At 37.4% G+C, this 20932-nt stretch overlaps 1 protein-coding gene across 1 annotated transcript in view; it reads left to right on the forward strand.

The window, feature by feature from the left end:
- The window catches only part of LOC124166920 (ATP-binding cassette sub-family D member 3), a 28946-nt gene that overhangs the window by 4818 nt on the left and 3196 nt on the right, over window positions 1–20932 (forward strand). The window contains exons 4-14 of the mRNA XM_046544638.1: window positions 1448–1517; window positions 3601–3627; window positions 3716–3786; window positions 4096–4276; window positions 4424–4636; window positions 5372–5441; window positions 6701–6798; window positions 7725–7941; window positions 16235–16314; window positions 19225–19482; window positions 19574–19747. Coding sequence (XP_046400594.1) covers window positions 1448–1517; window positions 3601–3627; window positions 3716–3786; window positions 4096–4276; window positions 4424–4636; window positions 5372–5441; window positions 6701–6798; window positions 7725–7941; window positions 16235–16314; window positions 19225–19482; window positions 19574–19747 — 1459 coding nt within the window. The remainder of the gene's footprint in view (window positions 1–1447; window positions 1518–3600; window positions 3628–3715; window positions 3787–4095; window positions 4277–4423; window positions 4637–5371; window positions 5442–6700; window positions 6799–7724; window positions 7942–16234; window positions 16315–19224; window positions 19483–19573; window positions 19748–20932) is intronic.

Genomic DNA, 20932 nt, shown 5'->3' on the forward strand with positions numbered 1-20932 from the left:
TTGTGTTAAATTACTATTGTTTTTTCTTCTTCTGTTGATTTTATTTGCTTAGGCAGTGATGGAGATGAAGTGTTTGCCACATATTTATCGTTAGAGTGTCCAGGGGTGGTCTGGCCAGGTCAGCTGGTGGGCAATCGCCGATGGCACCATGCATAGTCATAAAAAGGGCCCCCCCCACAATGTTCACATCAATAGTTAAGCTTATATGAAAGGTGTAATAAAAAAATTTGGAATCATAAAATTTGACATTTGCATTAGTTGCTTAACACTGTATGCATATGTAGTACTCAATGTTATAAGATAATGTAAAAAAACAAATAAAATAAAGGTTTCAGAAGATAAAAGAGAGCTTGATGCTTTTTTGAAAGAATCATTCAAAAAGGTTATTTTTGAGGTAGTTTAGATTTCAGCACAGTTTCAAGGGACAAATTCAATTAATAATCGATAAAAGAACAATAATACGTTATTAAATTGTATGAGCTGTGAAATTCTCACTTTTCATGGTATATTTTCATGTGATATTGCTTGTTTTATTAACTTACATGTCATTTTAAGGGCCCCAACAGTGTCGAAATTCATTTCCAGGCATGCAATTTCCTGAAGTTTTCTGGGGTTGGCCCCCAAATCCCCAAGTAAGGTCATCATGAGCCTCAGCTGAGGGCCCTCAATCACCCCAGACCACCCCTGACAGTGTCCATAGATACAAAAGTTTCTTAATGTGTTCATTTAAGTTTCAGTTTTTTTGAGCATTTTCACGGCAAACAAATTCTGCCTACTTTTCAGGGGACATGTGAAATATTGTGCGATCAAGCTGATATTTTATTTAACACATTTTACTTCCACACCACTTAAATTATCTCTCTCTCTCTCTCTCTCTCTCCCTCTCTTGGAATTTGAAAAAAAAATTGAGCCATCCTCGCCTTTCACAATTTTTGTAGCATGTTGCGTGCAAATGACATTTGTGAATGGGGGTGAAGTTAATGTAGGTATATTTCGATTTTCTCAGGTCAGATTCAGAGGAATAATGAACAATCAATATTTTCACTGAACAGCAAGAGCAATGAGAACTAATTACATATATGGAATATTATAAACAATTATCTCTCCTAGAATTTGAAGATTTCAATCTGGTTACCAAAGGCCAGATTACCCCCTTGAAGTAGGGGGATGTAATTGAAATATTTTAGTCGTTTGGTTTCTCACCCCACAAATTTGTCTCCTTTATTGAATATACAAGTGAAAATATGAGTTCCCTTGTAATTTTAGTGCAATAAACGTACTAATGGTACTTTACCCTGAAGACAACCGCTAGAATTTATCCTTAAACAATATCATCATGAAGAATGATATGTTAAAACTCTCAAAAGAAGGGATAATGCACCTGTGAAATGCTAATTTTTATTGATAGTATTTTCTGTAAATTTAATTGTATTATTTTTCATTTTAGTGCCGTCATTGGAATGGATAGGACCTTATTCTGGAAACGTCTATTTAAATTCTTTGCAGCCATGCCTATTGTGAGTATAATTTTGCAATTCTTTAGCTGTAACTAAAATTTTGAGTATTTTAAGTGATAATAACCTGTAATCATAAATAGCAGATACCAAATTGAAAAAAAGTGTGAGATAAAAAGACTAGGAAAATGGGGAAATGACAAATTCATTGTTGCATAGCAGAGGAAAGGGATGGCAAAGATTTTTGAAATTGATGTTTTGAATATATGAAGGTATAAAATGACCAAAAATGGTTTTTAATGTCGTGGTTACGTGATACATCAACCCCTTAAGGTTTTATGTGTGAATGTATGAACGAATTTGTAAGACATGAGCAGAGCCTTTATGAATTCATGATCCAAATTATATTTAACTGGTTTTATGTTCTGATCAGCAGTCGCTGAAGTTGGGTGGTTTCATGGTTTATTTCTGCGTCTTTTCGATATACCTTTGTAATCAGTAATAAGTATTTCAACAATTTTTTTTTTCTGAAGCGGGTTGTTTTATTCAGCATTAAAATACACCTTGTTATTACCCAATCTTTTAGCTACACAGCACCATTTTCATCTTAATCTCCATTCAAAGCTACGGCTTGACGCCACCCTTAAGGGAGGGCCTGCATGCTTACACGGTATCATTCCACTGGTCGATGTCAGAGCCAACATCACACTGCATCAATAACTTCTTCATTATTTGTGTAGCACACCATGGATTGCGTCCTTAATTGGGCCAAACATATGGAAATCCATTGTGTCACATTTGGGTTTTAGGGTGGATGAAGAGGAATAGTCCACCAAAGTTTTGTGAGCTCCTCTTGGATGTGAAGACTTTTGTGAGGTCTAGCGTTGTCATGAAGAAGGAGAAATTCGTTCAAATTTTTGTGCCTATGAAAACAGTGATGTCGTTTCTTCAATTTTTGAAGAGCTGCCCAATACACTTCAGAGTTGATCATTTGACCATGGGAAAGGATATCAAACAGAATAACCCCTTCAGTGTACAAGAAGACTGTAGCCATGACTTTACTAACGGATTGTGTTGCCCAACGACTCACTGTGCTACTAACTGAGGATGTGGCTTTAAACTTTTTCTTGGAAGGGGAGCGGGCTTTTCTCACCACTCCATTGATTGACACTTTGTTTCGTGTTCGAAGTGATGAACCCATGTTTTATCGCCTGTTATAATGTTTGACAAAAAATGGTCACTATTAGCCTCATGACGAGCAAGGCATTCCGCACAGATGGTTCTCCTTTGCTCCTTTTGGTTAGACATCAAGGGACCCAGCAGGAGCAAATCTTTGAATATCCCAACCGGTGAACAATTGTGACAGCACTACCAATAGAGACGTCAAGTTGAGCTGCAAAGTGTTTGATTGTGATCTGTGGATCATCTCAAATGAGTGTTCTCACGCTTCAACTTCGCAGGACTCACAGTGGTGCAGGGGTGGCCAGCTTGCGGAAAATCAGACAGTTCAGCTTGACCTTGTGGCAATCATGAAAAACGTGTTGCCCAACGACTCACCATGCTTTTTTGTCCACTGCCAGATCACTGTAGACATTCTGTGCCTATGAATATCTGAGATGTCCTGGTTTTCACCCAAATGAAACACAATCACTGCCCGTCATTTGGAATGCACCTCCGTTATAGTCACCATTTTAAAAGCTCTGTATAACAGCTTGGCCAACTGTCGGAAGTCAATGCAACAGTATGATACGAAGCAGGAATGTTTGAAAATGTTCTGCAAAAAAATGGCAATTTTTTTTCAACCAAAATTGGCCGTGAAAAAAATGTGTTGTAATACTTATTGAGCTCACCTTGTAATATAGCCAGAGATGATAACTACTGAAGTTGTTCAACATCTATTCAAATTACGCTTACCAGTGGTAATACTTAGCATACTCGTATGGTATCTGTAATTTTGGCTTATTTATATTTATGGCAGTCCATTGATTAATTTATCAATCCATTCAAATTCTAAGAAAAATTTTCTATCCACTGCATGAGTTTGATTAAGGGGAATATTTTCGGAATCCTTAAGCATTATTGTTTTTTAAATGTTTTTCAGCTTTCTTTTGTCAGAAACATAACATGACATTTTTTTATATTTCAGATATCATTAGTGAACAATGTTTTAAAGGTAGGTTGTTTTCCTAGAGATATGTAATGAAAAATTGATTGATATCTTATAGTTTGCATTTTATTTTTAATTATTTCTTCATTTATAGTACGGAATTGGTGCTTTAAAATTAAGACTAAGAATACGGCTGACTCGTAACCTGTATGACCAATACCTATGGTGAGTATAATGGCTATCAACAAGTACTTAGAAATAGTCCAAATGTTTCCTTTGAGCTCAAATTTTTTAGCTCATTCACTTCCTTCTCAATGGATAATGGATGAAAAATATTAAAAATTATAAATCATAAAATTATTGTGTGATTCAATCTTAGTTTTTGATATTTTAAAATCAAAATTTTGTATAGTTGCAGCTGTTATTGAGTATGCAATAATATAGCTACTTCTTGTTATTTGGTTACCCTAGCATGTACTATCATGCCTATTTTTTAATATGAATGAAATGTAATATTTATTTTTTGATTTCCAGTGGGTTCACGTACTACAAGATGAGCAATTTAGACACTCGCATTGCCAATGCGGACCAACTTCTGACCACTGACGTGGAAAAGTTTTGTGACTCTGTCACAGACTTATACTCAAATGTCCTAAAACCTCTGCTTGACATCCTTATTTATGTATATAGATTAACAGCAAATATTGGTGCTCAGGTATGGTGATGATTGAGTTTTGGATAAATTTTTTAACTAACTTTCTAATAAAATTACTTGATTGACTTATAACAAAAGGCTAACTTCCAAGGTTTGTTGCCATCCTCACTGAACCGAAATGGTTATATTTTGTCTATTCTCATATAGACCCCCTTCCTAATGATTTTGTATCTGATGGCATCAGGGGTTTTCCTTACCCACCTCCGCCGTCCTACGGGACGGATGACCATGAAAGAGCAAAAATTGGAAGGAGAATTCCGTCACATCAATTCTAGGTTGATTGCCAGTGCAGAAGAGGTAGCATTTTACCAAGGGAATCGCCGTGAGAAAATTACTCTTCTGGCCTCATTTCAAAAATTGGTAAGTATGGTAATGATTTCAGTTCTCTCTGTAAGATTCTTGCAAAAACTATTTATGTTTATTTACATCCATCACATCAAGTTGTCATTTTATCACATGGAAAACAAAATGTATGAGCTTTCTATACCAACATTTTCTAATTTATCACTTCCATCTTGACTTAATTCTTATTCATTTTTATATATATTCTTGTTAATATAAAACTTAAGGCAATTGTGGTATTTTATTATTACATTTAGGTGACGACAATAATTTCAGTTTTGACTAATCACATGATTGCATTTGGCACTTGTAAATGCATATCCTTGTAGAGTATTATTGTAGTGCTTTCGCTGTGGTACAGCAGACTCTCACTTTATGGTATTATGCAATCCATTTCTGATTACCAATTGTAAAGCACATTCCATTGTGTGTTGAGTCGGTATTATTTTTGAACAAGGAATCAATTTAAAGAACTTCAGCACGTGTAAATGCTGCTAATTAAAAATAATATGTTTAATTACCAAAGAAGGCATTAAATTGCATTCCTACTTGATGGAATTTTGTGTAAGGGGAAACAAAATTGGCAAAATTTGAAATTTTAAAAAGTTGCACCCAAAATTAGCAGAGCTTTAATATTGAACCCATTGTTAAATTTAACCCATCTTTAATTGGGGGTTTACTCTTTTCTAATTCCAAAATGTTTTGGAGCTATGCATATCGTTGAATGATGTTGAATTTGATATTTTTTTCCAGATTGACCATCTCAAGAAGTTCCTGGAATTCCGATTTGCCATGGGATTTGTGGATAACATCATTGCCAAGTGTAAGATTAGCTTTTCCATTCATTTAACTGGTATAATTTTGAAAATGTGTATTTAGACTTTTAAATGCACTTGATTCCGTGTATGATTTTTGTTTAATACACACAAAAGAATGTTGCAATTACTTCTTTGTTAATTTTAGCTACAATTTCAAACAAGTAATTTTAAAAGATGAAAGTGGTACCACTAGCAAAGAAAAATTTACAAAAAAATATAGAATAACTTTGAAAAAAAATTTCATTAAAATGATAAAAATTTAAATCTTATCACACTAAATAATGAGAAAAACTTGCATAATCCATGTATAAGCTCTTTACAATTGAATAATGAATTGTACAGCAGACTCCCTAATATCCGGCTGCGGTTGATCCGGGTTGCGGATTATCCGTGCATGATTTTTACTCTTGCTCAATTTTTTCTGCGATCTTTATAAAAAAAATGAAATCGGACAAAAAATCATCGGAATTACTGCATAAATGCTAGGATACACCCGGCTTATTATTTTCGTTAGAATCCCCTTTGTAAAACGGAAGCGATCGTGCACTGGCTGCATTCACGTTTCTGTTTTCCAAGCCTCGCAGCATGCGACTGCATTCTGTGATCACGGATACACGTCCACAACAGTTGCAACCCGGGCAACTTGTGAGATATGCGGCTACGTGGTGTGGTGACTGACAGTGTAGCTTCGGACTTCGAGCAGTGGTTTTGAAGCATTCGTGCAAACCACTTTATTGTGAAATTCAGACACTTCGTATTTTTCAGCATGTCCGAATTTTTATCCATGTCCCACAGTCTGACTGATTTTAATTCTCTCACTAAAAAAATTCACATATTGTAAAATTAGAATTCCACATTAAAGAAGTCAGTAATGGGATAAAGGTGTAATTTTTTGCCCTATTTTCATTGTCCATGGACCATTATTTTCATGTCAGTGGGCAAGACCAATTGCCTCCATGAATTACAAATGCCAGAGCTGTGTGCACCTTCATGCAAGGTTGCAACTTGTATTTTTATGGGATAACTATAATGTACTATACTCTGGAGCTTAGGAAAAAGCCTTGTGGACAGAGAAAATATATGATCATAAAGAAATAATTAAGTAATTTTTTTAGAAGTTTTCATAAATTTCTCATGAAAGCCCTTGGTACCACAATTCTTAAACATCAGTAGATTTTTGAGCAAATCAAATTTAATTCAGCTTATTTAATTGAATTTAAAATAGTTAGCTTGTAATCCAATGTGCATTCTCTCTTGATTTCAGACATTGCTACTGTTGTTGGTTTTTGGGCTGTCAGCATACCATTCCTTTCTGAATCACATCAATTGCTGGCAAATGTCAATCACCATGAACGGCTGCAGGTTAGTGTTTAATCATTTTTATCTCTCTTATTTATTTTCATCTTTCCAGTTTTTGTTGCTGGAGGGATTCCAAATGCTCGAGTGCAAAAAATGGACTTCAAGTTCATTAAGTTACCAACAGATATTTCTCTAGAATGTAAAGTTTATTAAAATATGTTCTGATTCTTGAGTATTTGGTAGCAATGTATTATGTATTTAGAAAGCTATATATGTATCTAATTATTGCACCCATATTCAGTTTATCCTTGTTCGCAATTGAGTGAGTGGGCTCAGAATTATTGTGTTCCTTTGCTAATAGTATCTACATCCCTGCTGTAAGACATGTTAATTTCAATATATATTAAAAACAAAATCACAATATCTGTACATACATATAACTGATAAGGTTATTGGTACAATGTCACTCAAATTGTAATGTCATTTGGTACAGTTAGTTTTAAGTTCTATACATCTGTATACACTGAGTTTTTTTAACATTCGTGTCTCTGAAAGTTCATAAATCGAATGTGTGTAGGAAGAGGACTAACTGTATGTCCAATTAATGAGTGGTAATGAGTGATTCCACGGGAATGAAGCATATTGTATGATGTTGCATAGATACTGAAGAAAGAACTAAAATTGCTGCTCTTGGGCACAGTGCACGAGGAGAACTTAAGCATAGTAATAATAATAATAATAATAATTTATTCGCTGAAGGCAATACAATTGCATAGCTTCGTCAAGGGGGGATAGTACATCTTCGTCAATAGTACATCATACTGCAGTCAGCAGGCAAAACATATAAAAGCGTTCCCTCAATCTTAGGGTTAGGGTTTTAGAAGTGTCTTAGAAATTAATTTAGCAGATTTACGTACATTTTTTCCAAAGCTTTTTCTTTGGTGGTTGAAATCATTGATGATTCATCTTTTAATTATTTTATTACACAGTTCTATTACACCAGTGGGAGGATGCTGGTTAAATTGGCAGAAGCCATTGGGCGGCTTGTCCTAGCAGGGAGAGAGATGACACGACTGGCTGGATTTACCTCAAGAGTTACAATGCTCCGTAAGGTTCTAATTGACTTGAACCAGGGAAATTATCAAAGGACCATGGTCACTCGTGGCTCTGGAACAGCTTTGTCACAGTCACCATCCCTTGAATCTTGTAAGTATTTAGTGCACACATTTATTTAGTGGTGAAACTACATCCTGTCAAATAATTAAAATCATTTGCATAATACAGTTTTCATTGCTGTTTGCACTTTAATACTTTTATTGGATGCCTAATAGGCTTTACTTGATTATTACACTTTTCGGTTCATCATCATCACTGGTCAACAATCCTAGGATTGGTTTGACGCAGCTCTCCACTCAGTTCTCCTATCAGCTAATCTTTTCACACATACGTATTTCTTCTCTTTCACATCCTTCTTCACTTATTCCATATATTTTGTTCAAGGTCTTCCTTTTCCGTTCTTGCCTTCCACTTGTCCTTCGACGATTGTCTTCATCAGGCCATCATGTCTCAAGATGTGGCCTATAAGGTTGTTCCGTCTTTATGTTAAGGTTGTTGGTGGTTTTCGGGTATTGCTGTGTAGAAAACATTTTAACTCGACGTTTCACTCCTCCTACTGGGAGCGTTATCAAGAGAATGGAAGGAATTTATTCTCGTCCCGAGCTTATATATGTTTTTCCGCTACCCATTGTTGTGCCGGATTTGAATTTTAGCCGATAGCCGTTGGCCATTATATTGTGCTAGGAACCCTCTCCATATACGGCTGAGGTTATACCCATCCTCCCTATTAAAGTTATTAGGTCTTTTCGCTATCTCGATGGATTCACGTATAAGACGCGGATGGTATTCTTCCGTCTTCGCTAATACCCGTGTAGCGTCAAACATTATTCTATGCCCAGGGCTGGAGGCAAAATGTTCAGCAACAGCTGATGCGTCCCACTGATGTAATTTTAACGCCCTTTCGTGCTCCTTAAGCCTTTGGGAGATTGAACGCTTGCTCTGTCCCACGTAGCTTCTGCCGCAGCAGCAGGGAACCTCATACACTCCCATAGATTGAAGGGGAGGATGGCTATCCTTCGGTGAAGGTAGGATATTCTGAATCTTCTTCACGGTGCAGAAGCGAGTCTTAATGTTGCCTTTATGGAGGATTCTGGCGATTCTATCGGTGACCCCGGAGATGTATGGAATTTTAGCGTATGTAAGTGGCTTCTTCCCCTTGTGGCCGTCATCTTGAGGAGGGTGTTTTTCTTTCATTGCTCTTTTAATGAAAGAGACACTATAACCATTGCCTTTCAGTGCCCACATAAGGTGTTGCATTTCATCACTGATATGCTCAGCATCACACACGATTTTGGCTCGGTGGGTTAGCGTTTTAATGACGCAGGCCTTTAGTTGTGGGTGGTGATGCGATGTTGAATTCAGATACCTGTCTGTGTGGGTCTTCTTTCTGTACACTGAATGGCCTAGGCTTCCATCCATTTTTCTTTTAACCAGTACATTCAAGAAGGGGAGACAACCTCCTTCTTCGAGTTCTTTTGTGAATTTTATGTCTTGATGTACTGTATTTAGATGTACGTGGAATTCCTCAAGTTTTTCTTTTCCATGTGGCCAGATAACAAAGGTATCATCCACATATCTCAACCAGCATGATGGTTTCTTCTCGCTCGTCTCAAGTGCCTTCTTCTCGAAAAACTCCATATATAAATTGGTAATCACAGGTGAAAGTGGGGAACCCATTGCCGCACCACTTTTTTGTTCATATATTTGCCCGTTGTAAAGGAAGTAATTGTTTCTAAGGCAGAATTCTACCAAGTTTGGGTAGTCTTCTGGTAGTCCATCACCTGTAAGAGTTCTTAAAATTTCCACTGAATCAGGGACAGGAACTTTGGTGAACAGCGACGGGACATCAAAGCTGACTAAAATATCTCTTTCGGTCACTCGAAGGTCTTTCAGGATCTCTATAAAATGCGCCGAATTTTTTATGAAGGAGTCCGTTCTACCGACGAAATCCAGGATGCCTCTTGAGAGATAACGGGCTAACTTATAGGTCGGCGAACCAATGGTATTTACAATAGGTCTCAAAGGTGTACCTTCCTTATGGATTTTTGGTAGACCATATAAGCGTGGAGCTCTGGATGCGGAGGGCATTAATTTCCAATGATTTTCCTCTGGAATTGAAGACCTCTTGATCAATTCTCTCACTTTGCACTCGATTCTGGCTGTCGGGTCTTTATTTAGTCTCTCGTAAGTATCGTCATCCAAAAGGGAGAGAACTTTCTTGCCATATTCTTCCTTATCCATGATGACCGTTGCATTGCCTTTGTCAGCTGGAAGTACGAGGATGTTGTTATCACACTTTAATTCGTTCAAGTAACGTAGTTCAGCTGCTGGTAAATTTAATTTAGGCATTTTTGAACGTCGAAGCACTCGCACAATTTCATGTCTCATGCTGTCAGCCTTGTCTGGAGGAAGTAGACGTATTGCAGCCTCTGCTCCTGCAATGATGTCTTCCGCTGGTAGGTATTTAGGCGCAATTGCAAAGTTCAACCCTTTTGAAAGAACTGAGACTGTCTCTTGGGCCAAATTCTTCTTCGATAGATTATAAACCGCATTTGGTAGTTCAGTCTGTGGCTTCTCCTGCCTCAATGGGTAGTGGAAAAACATATATAAGCTTGGGACGAGAATAAATTCCTTCCATTCTCTTGATAACGCTCCCAGTAGGAGGAGTGAAACGTCGAGTTAAAATGTTTTCTACACAGCAATACCCGAAAACCACCAACAACATAGATAAAAGAAGCTGTGAAAGTCTTCAGACGAAAATTAATATCCTCTACGGGGAGGACATTTATAAGAAGATAAGAAGACTGGAATGTCTTCGAAATAAGAAGAGTAAAAATGTTCAGCAACAGCTGATGCGTCCCACTGATGTAATTTTAACGCCCTTTCGTGCTCCTTAAGCCTTTGGGAGATTGAACGCTTGCTCTGTCCCAACAACATAGATAAAAGAAGCTGTGAAAGTCTTCAGATGAAAATTTATGTTAAGGTTTTCATGAGGCTTCTCTTCTCTCCCACTCTTCTTAGGACTTCCACTTTTCGGTTAAGTAATTATATTATGAAATACATATGCATGTGCATTCATTTTTACCAAAAATACTGGTTATACAAATGGCAGGGGAGGCTATATTTGAGGTTAAACCCTCATATGGATTTACGAATATAGTTACGTCGTTGGATTTACGGCACTGTTGCGAGGCTGCATTATATTTTGTTACATATTATCTTTCAAACATTTAGCCTTTATTGGCATGGTTCCTGATTGTGATTGATAATGCTAGTGACGTTTATTTTCTTAATTTATGACTGAGTTTAGCTGGATTTAACCCATTATTGTGGAAGTAGTAGCATAAAATCTTGAACACTATTCTTTTCCATTTTTAATTCTCTCTATTTCTGTTCCCTTTGTCAATTATTTTCAAATGAAAGTTTTAATTTCATGTGTAATCTTTTTTTGTAATAATTTTCTCTGATTTTCAGTGCTGGATAAACTCTACTTTTTAATGTGTATATTGTCTTATTTTTTATGTATTTTAATACTAAAAATGAGGACTGAATAGAAGTCATATGTGTCCATGTGATACAATTTTGCTTCACAGCATTCACCCATATGTTATATCTTTGTGGTGTGGATAGAAGGCTAATTTCTTAAACATTAATAATCAAGGTGTAGATGAATTGAAGATAGACTATCGTTATGTCCATGATTTTTATAGGATTCTGATGATCAAGACAAATGTTATTAGTATTCTTATATCTGCAGATCTTATATCCTGCAATATCTAAAAATAGTCTGATGAGTATTGAAATATAAAGAATATTGGATAATCAGTGACACCTCAAAGAATCCAGTGCCGCTTTGGAGGTGCGGCTAGATCTCTGGTATTTTTTGCCTATAGCGGAGCCCATTCCTTCACTGAGGACGTTTCCTTAGAGATAGACGAGTAAATGTCATGCGGGGGAGTGCATAAGTTTTGCTCCTCGATTAGTGGGCAATCATAAATAATTATTTCTAAGAAGTTTGAGTTATAGGTGGTAAGAAAGAAGAAATAGGCATCTATTTTCCTTGGTCCGGCTCTGCGTGAGGGCCTGATGGAAGAAAAGCTAGTGTTCTGGGGTGACAAAAATACCCTCATGCTGGGGTACTCCCCTCACCTTTTCTTTCCGTAGCCTTGCACTGACCCAAATATTGAGACCATGCATACCTTACCACTAAGCTTCCTTAATCGTCTTCCACCACCTGGTTCCCTTTTTCCCACAAAAAGTGATTGAACTTCTCCCCACCCTTAATGACCCACCTGAGCTAGACCTCAGAATGAAGGGAGGGCCACCCTGGGGCGTTTTGACAAGGCTTGTGTTCCCTGTCCCTCATGCAGTGATGGAAGCATAAAGAAAGAGCAGGCCATTGTGTCTAATTGCTTCCTTGCACTCTCAACCTTTTTCATGGAATGCATTTTCTATGGTTACCTGGCCTAACGATCCCAGTATTCCCTGATCCTTGGCAGTCGACACACCACCATGTATATCTACCCCTACACCTCAAAACAACCTCCGTGGCATTACCCACCATTCTCCTAGTCTTGAGGTTTCAGGCGAGATGGAGTGGAAACGTGACATAATAAAAATGAAAAAGCAGGAGCAATTTCCACAATTTTACATTTATTAATACTACCGGTTTCGCTTTTCAGCATCACCCGATGATGCTGAAAAGCGAAACCGGTAGTATTAATAAATGTAAAATTGTGGAAATTGCTCCTGCTTTTTCATTTTCACCATTCTCCTTCTTACTCATCCCTTCAAGTTAGTAAAAAGTTTTACTAAAAACCCGACAAATAAAATCTCTGTGCATTTGAGTACACAAAGAAACGAAATATATATTTAGAAAATTTCACTATGTGGTGTCTGTTTACCTAATCATCAAGAAACAATTTTTACCTCATAAATACTTAACTATATAATTCTCAGGAAAAAGAAATTATTATCTACCTCACAATTAGTTAGGTTCTTATCTTGATTTCCTTCCTATGGAAGACAGTAACATCTTGGGAAATGATATTAACGCCAGCGATTTCGTGTAGACTATTGTAGCTACAAAGGAATATTTTCGAATGAGAGGTGCAAGACATAGAACAGTAACCTTGCGGTGAATTCTTCACGGTAGTCGGTGAAACCTCAGAATTTTATTTCACGATAATGTCACAGAGTTTCACCATTTCATTGGTTTTATGAATACAAATTCACTGCAAAACAGTCGGCACTCAATTCACATGTGAGATCGCGAATCGGTTCTGCTGCCAACACACACGAGCTACAACCTATTTCAATAATACTGAAAATAGGCAAATACAATTATTAAATACTGGAAGTCAATATCATTCTTATATTCATCATGTACAACTCACAATAACAGAGCTTGTTATGATGAAAACAACTATTAATTCACTGATTTAAAGCCTTAAATTAGCCCACGCAAGTGACACAGGAGACTTTTCTCTCTACTAGTTGTTGATATAATAGAAAAACAAACTTCACACACAGTTTTGATCTTGATAGCTTGATCGTGAAATGTCATATCTACGGTTAACAATGGAGATGAACACGCCAAGATGACAATTTTTACATTACTATTAGACATTTATCGATAGCGTAATAGAACTTTTTGCTATTCAATTACGATGGGACACTGATAATTACAACTCTTACCCGATATTTTTCAACCTTGTCAAACTTTGTGCATGACAACCAGCGGCTCTGTGATTATTAGCTGTAGCTTAATGGGAGTTGTTACGTTGAAAAATAACACTATTTTGCCACAAAAGATTTTCCTAGAAATCTCCAATCAACGAGCAAAAGTTGCATTGACTGGAATTCACCTAATAATACAAGCACAGGCAGTCCTAAACGACGAATTTTCCGACACCTACGAATGAACGGATGAAGTTATTGTATATAAAAGCATAGCGGACATGAGAAAACATCAAAATTGTTCTAATTACATAAATAAATGAGGTACTGTTGAGGACATCAACTTACAATTAACGTATCCCCCTCCAATGACTGTGGCTCAGACTCCTACATCGATGTTATTTTGGTATTGTAAAATTTTGGTTCAACTGTTACAGTTTTATATGCTTTTGTTCTTACTCAGGTTTTAATATTATGAATAATACAAAATATGAGGGCTTCCGAGCCTCTATTGTGGGATATTTTACTTTAAATTGAAAAAAATCAACACGTCTCACAAACAAAGCTCTCACAACTCCTGGCAACTATTACAAACAATCACAACAGTTGCTTCGTGTGATGTTTCGGCACCTATGATGTCATCGAGGCTTCATCTACTGTGGCTTGGGGGGTGAGAGAGTTTTTGGTGCTCTAAAATTCTTTATATTTATCATTGAATATCTCGCGAAGAAAACTCAGATTTACATGCAGTTTTCTTTGCAGAAAATAATTTCCTATACGCCTGTGAAGTAAAAAAATCATGCAAGTTCCCCATTCTAAACATAGTAACCCTGGGATTTCCCCCAAGGTGACAATCACCATGGGAGGTGCGTGGACGCGGAGGAAAGAGAGGTGTCCAAACAAAACTAAGTAAATTGGAGGTCGTAGAAACAACAAATTTGGCTAGCCATAAGTTTCTGAGATTAATTCTTGACCTGAGATGAAGTTTTGAAGGAAATGAGGGAAGTAATGAAGGAAATAAAGGAAAGTGAACAGGGTGAACAGCTTAGGCAGGCATCAAATGAGTTTTGCATGAGTAATCGAGGATGTAATAGTGAAGACATGCGTAAATACGAAAAGATTAGCTGATTGGGGAGCTTAGTGGAGACAAGTATCAAAGCGGTCTCTATATTGTTGACCTTTAATGATGAACCAAAAATATATATCAAATTAGCTTCCCTCCTTTTATGTAGTTAGTAGGTTTAGTGTCAATAGCACAAAGGTAGTGCTAGATGAATGCATTGATCATATTGATAATCTTTTGCTCTTGGAGGTAGAATCATGCTCGCGGAGGTCATGGATGATGAAAATGCTATTTTATCTTTAAGTATGCACTGCCAACCTTAATTAACTTCTAATTATCTTCTGCATGTAAATTTAAGTTCTTTCCCAGAGCAGGATCAAGGAAATATGTTTATTTCCTGTAGCTGATGGACAGCATCTCTTGATTAGTTGACAGTGTCAAACATAATGGCATAATGCTAATGAAGCAAACACTCAAAGATAGTTTCCTTATAAATTAGGCATCATTCCTCAACCCTTGAGCTGCAGGAGTACTCGATTTTAGCTGCCAACAGGTGCAGAAGAGACCCCTTGTGCAGAAGGCACACCCTGCCACGAGGGCTAGGCTGGTAGAATTAAGCCCCTTAGCAATCCTTTTGGTGAGGGAAAGTGCCCAAGTGCAAGATATCCAAGTAGCAATAAAAAAATTAGGTAAATGCCGCAATGAGCATGCATAACGCATAAAAACATTCCTGCACTCTAAAGGCTAAGCATGCTAATACCCAAAATATCGATAGTTATGTCTCATAGTATCTACTGCATCATATTCAATTTTATAACAATCATAAGCCTGATAGGAAAAAATCCCTAATGGCAACCCAATATTTAGATAACAAGGAAATTGTATCATTAGCGGTTAAATTTCTTAAGGCCGTTTTACACGGTACACGGAATTGTGCAGTCTGACGTACGTGTGAAGGCGCAATCAAAATTGCGTCGTGTAAAGCGGTGAATAGCTAGAACACATGCGAGAATGCGTGCATGCGAGACGGCAAAATAGCCCCTGTTCTAATTAAGTTCATGCATTCACGCCACGTCATTTTAGAAATTAATGCAGCTCTAACCTGCGCAATTCCGTGTACTGTGTAAAACGGCCTTTAGAAGTACTCTTCGATGATATAGAAAAATTGGTGCCTAATACCTAATTGTGAAGAAAAATACATGCTTGAATGCTAAAGATCTTAACAGAGAAGATAAATTTCTAATTGATAAAGCCTGATTGTTAATATTAACCTTCACTCTGTAAAGCCTTTGATCTACATATAATTTAATTTTACTTATTATAAATGTAGTGTGTGTGACCTACCATCATTCCATCTTACACTTTATCCCTATTTTCACAACATCCTATCATTTAGCTCATTCGTCTGTTTGTTCATAGCCATCACTACACAATCCATCCAAACGGTCTGTGTCCTCTTTTATTTATACATAATAATTAATGCTAAGTTAATCTGAGTTTTTGGGTGCTGAAATTGGAATTTATTTGATCTTAAATTTTCATATGATTTTACATATAGAAAACACAAGAAATTGTAATTTTTTAATTGAATATCTTACTGATTTAATGCCTCTTGTACGACTTTCTTACCCCATATGAAAGGTACTGAAGAAGCAGCTTCGAGTAGCATGAAGATGTCTCAATTTCCTCTCATTCCTGGCTCTGGAAGAGTTTTGTTTCAGGTAAGAATTCACTGTCACAGGTTATGATAGCAAAAATACCACACCCAATGATAGGTGTTGCACTACCACTGTTGAAAATGTGGAATCACCCTTTTATGTTATTCTATTTTGTGATATTTTCAAGAAATTTTAAACACTACATTATAAATGCTCTTTTCAAAATAGTTATCATTATAATTATATGTATTTAAGCGACAGACAGTGAGTGCCGTGGTTCATTAGGTGGAGCATCCTGATCCAAGGTCCCCCGGTTATGGGTGTAACATGGAATTTGGCTCAGGGTACATGGGGTGTAGTGTACCTCCACAGGTTGTCATGTCAGGCAACAATTATATGTTACTATGGGTAAAATGCTTGCAGTTCAAGTTTCCAAGGTCGGGCACCACCTGATCTGACCCCCCCTCCCCCTGGCTACTGCCCTGCTTCAAGTTGAAATGTTTCTCTTCCAAAAATTTGTTTTAATTTAGTCTCAGCAGAAATTAAATGAAGCCTAATTTCTGATGAAAATTTGAATAATACTGAAATTGTGAATTTTTGGCTTGTCAAATTTTTCTGGGGGGGAGGGGGGACAAGCCTTATAGGGTGAGGGACACGTACCCCCTGGAACACCCCTTCCTATGCCCATGCCCCAGGTTCAAATCCGTGGTGAAGCCTTCAGACTCCCTAAATAAGAAATAGTGCATCCTCAAAGTGTGAATTGGCTCCCTTGCATTGAATGTATGTTATCCCATGCCTTTGCATTAAGTCACTGAGTGATGTGATAGATTGCTCCACTTCTGATATGAATATTTTATGCTCATTGTAAGTTTTTGCTTGAATAGAACCATATTTGTTTTTTCTTTCTGGAAGAGTTTTGTTTCAGGTAGGAATTCACTGTCACAGGTTATGATAGCAAAAATACCACACCCAATGATAGGTATTGCACACTGTTGAAAATGTGGAAATAGATTCAATGCAGAAGTTTGTATCAAATGTGCACAAGATGATTGTCTTTGTTGGCCTTTGAAACTTGTGAATCACCTATGGAAAGTTTATGTATATGAGGTCAATGTAAGTGAACTGCATGGTTGTATTATTGTATATGCATAGACATAGTTCAATCTCACTTTCACTTATGAGCCTAAAAAGTTACGAGATGAGGAAGTTTGGTGATCACACCTGATTTTACAATGCTGCCTGAACCTGAGTTTTCTAAGGGCTCACTCGTATCAGCCTTACTCTGAAGTAGATAGAAATACAGAGAAAGGGATTATTTGGGGGCAAGGAGATCACTCTGTACCGAGAGGAAAATCTCAAAAAATAACTTTTGTTCTGCATAAAATAATCCAGACCTGCATAATACCTAATAAACCTGCATAAAATCCATCCAGAGGCCACCTCCTTAAACAGCCACTGTTTCTGGGGACCAAATGTCAAATATTTCCCATGATAGAATTGTAAATTTTCACCTCTGCATGTTCTATGGAAAGAAAGATTGGGTAGTAGATGGTATTAGACCACCTGGTGTTCGGTGAGAGGCAGCTCAATTTTTCCAAAATCAACCTCTTCTCTGTGGCCAGCTTGTAGCAATAGGGTAGTTTCCTTCATCAAAGAAAATGAAAGGCATTGATTGCGATTTGTTACCCACCAGTAGTGTATTCATAATATACAAATTATTTGGTTTTAGAAATACCGGTTTAGACGAATGTTAATGGTCAATTTTTATCCTCATTTGAAAAAGGCCAGATTGGTGCCCATGTGATGCCACTCCACGTGATGTCACAGGGACCTAGTTTCTATACGAGTAGATAGGAGTTTTACATTGTATGAGATTACCAATGCATGCATGAGGCACAGAGCTAAGGGAAACATGTCTTAATAATCACATATTAAAATTGCCTAAGGTCGGAAAGTTTTCTTCGTTTGATAAGGTATTAATAATCCTTATTTAAGCCAAGCGCTACCTGCTAGCAGGGTACTCTGCTACCTACTAGCATCCTGTGTCATATCAGCGTTCAAAGCCTTGCCCCAAGGTCACCTCACTAGCGGCAGCGAGAACCAGAACGACGTCACACGGAGTTTTCCCGGCATTCATACTTAGCCGTCACATTTTCGCGCACTTGAAAATTTTCACTTTTCATTTAATCACGAAAAATAGATATCGTCATTTAAAAATCTAAAAGCGTGAAATACGTACTCCAGGAGTTAAAATCTTTCGATTTAGGCAATAAAAAAATAATAGGAAACCACCCTATTTCTCAATCAGACCATTTATTTCTAATACTGGAGATGAAGCAGTCAGATTTCGAGGGGTTACTCTGAACCTCCTGACTCTTGTCCCCCAGATGTTCAATCAGAGGATAATTTGAGATTATTCACTCAGTGTTTCAGCCCAAAGGTTGGTATGGGTTGGTGGGGGTAGATTTCACCTCAGAGCTTCAGGTATGTGATTTACACACTCTCTGGGTAGGGGGTCAGTTCCTTTCTGTGGGACACGTTGCTCTTTGAGAATATTTGTCGGGGGTGCCCAAAGGCTTCAGCAGGTATTTGAACCCAGAATCCCATAGTGCTCTTCCCTGTAGCCTACCACGTGTCCCCAACTTGACGCTCTTGTCAGGATATATATTGGATGGATATTTTGCACCAAATACAGCTTGAGTGCTTGCAATTCTTGCCTGATGCAACTGTCAGTGCATCTGTTTTACTACACAATGAAAGCATTGCATGGGTAGGTTGGGATAACTTAACTCATTCACGATTGGTTTTTGGTGTTTAATTAGCAAATGTTGCAACAATATCAATAGAGTGTGATTTATTTGCCAAAGATTTTATATTGCTACAAACCTATATTTTATTTAAAGCTTGTATATTCTGGTGGAATTTGTCAATATTTATTTTGTGCGGGTTATCATGATGCTTTAATCTTTTCAGGATAATATTATAAAGTTTGATCGTGTGCCATTAGTCACTCCTAATGGTGACATTCTTGTACCAGAGCTATCCTTTGAAGTCCGCTCTGGGATGAATGTACTAGTGTGTGGACCTAATGGCTGTGGGAAGTCATCTCTCTTTCGTGTTCTGGGAGAATTATGGCCTCTTTTTGGTGGAACCTTGACCAAACCTCCTAGAGGTAAACTGTTCTACATTCCACAAAGACCATATATGACACTTGGGACGCTTCGGGATCAGGTAGACCTTTCTTATAACCTCATACACATATATGAGCTCTTTTTCAATATTGCAAAGGCTTCATTTTATTGCTATTTTTTTACTAATTTAGGTCATATATCCTCATACAAGGGATGAGATGGCCAGCCGAGGGATAACAGATGCCATTCTTGCTGAGCACCTTGATAGGGTGCGTCTTGGTTATTTATTGTCTAGAGAAGGTGGGTGGGATGCTGTGGCTGATTGGATTGATGTTCTCTCAGGGGGAGAGAAACAACGGATTGCTGTGAGTACAATGTTTCTGACAGTTTTTTTTGTTTGCTACGAGTTTCAAATTATCTTTTTGGATTCAATTTAGTGAGTTGTTTACCGTGGAATCTGCTTGAATGAAAAAATTTGCTCTTAATTATCCATATTTGATGTTTACTTATGTGATGGTCGGATTCAGAGCGTAGGAGACCTTGGCTGTATTCCGGGACCCTTCCACAAGGATCTATAATGTGGATGACAGTTATGAAAGCAATCTAGCCCACTTCATTTGGTCAGAATATTAGACTATGTAGTTTGGTCATCTTTTATGGCCACTAAGTAATGTCACATGTGTTCTGGTTCCTTTGCCTTTAAAGCCTTTTAAAGACCTTATTCCTGGGGATTCCTAATAGGGTAGTTTCCTTCATCAAAGAAAACGAATGGCATTGAGTGTGATTCGTTACCCACCATTAGTGCAATCATAATATGCAAATTATTTGGTTTTAGAAATCCCAGTTAGACGAATGTTAATGGTCAATTTTAACCTCATTTGAAAAAGGCTAGATTGGCACCCATGCAATGCCACTCCACGTGACGTCACAGGAACCTAGATTCTATATGAGTAGATAGCAGTTTTACATCGTCTGAGATTACCACTGCATGCATGAGGCACAGAGCTCAGGGAAACATTTCTTAATAATCATCTATTAAAACTGGCTAAGATCTGAAAGTTTTCTTCGTTTGCTAGGGTATTAATAATCCTTATTTAAGCCAAGCGCTATCTGCTAGCAGGGTACTCTATGCTACCACCATGCTCGGCAGCAAGCAGCCTGCATAGTAGTGGCATTCATAGCCTCACACAGGAGCAGCCAGATGTCACACGGGCTTTTCCCAGCCTTAGCCATCACGTTTTCGCACGCTTGAAATTTTTCACTATTCATTAATCACAAAAAATAGATATCGTCATTTAAAAATCTAAAAGCGTGAAATATGTACTCTCGAATTAAAAATATTTTGATTTAAGCAATAAAAAAATTATAGGGAACCACCCTATTGCTGGGGATAGTTACATCAAGAGAGGAGGTGACTTCTGGGCAAAAACTTGGAAGTGAATATTCAAAAAGCAGTGTATACAATTTTCTCCAAATTACTCACTCCCAGCTGTAAGGCCAAATTCGGAACAAAGATTGAGGGCTTAATTGCATTAGCCCTCTTCTCTGCT

Source organism: Ischnura elegans, chromosome 1, assembly GCF_921293095.1.
Source record: "Ischnura elegans chromosome 1, ioIscEleg1.1, whole genome shotgun sequence".
Lineage (NCBI taxonomy): Eukaryota > Metazoa > Arthropoda > Insecta > Odonata > Coenagrionidae > Ischnura > Ischnura elegans.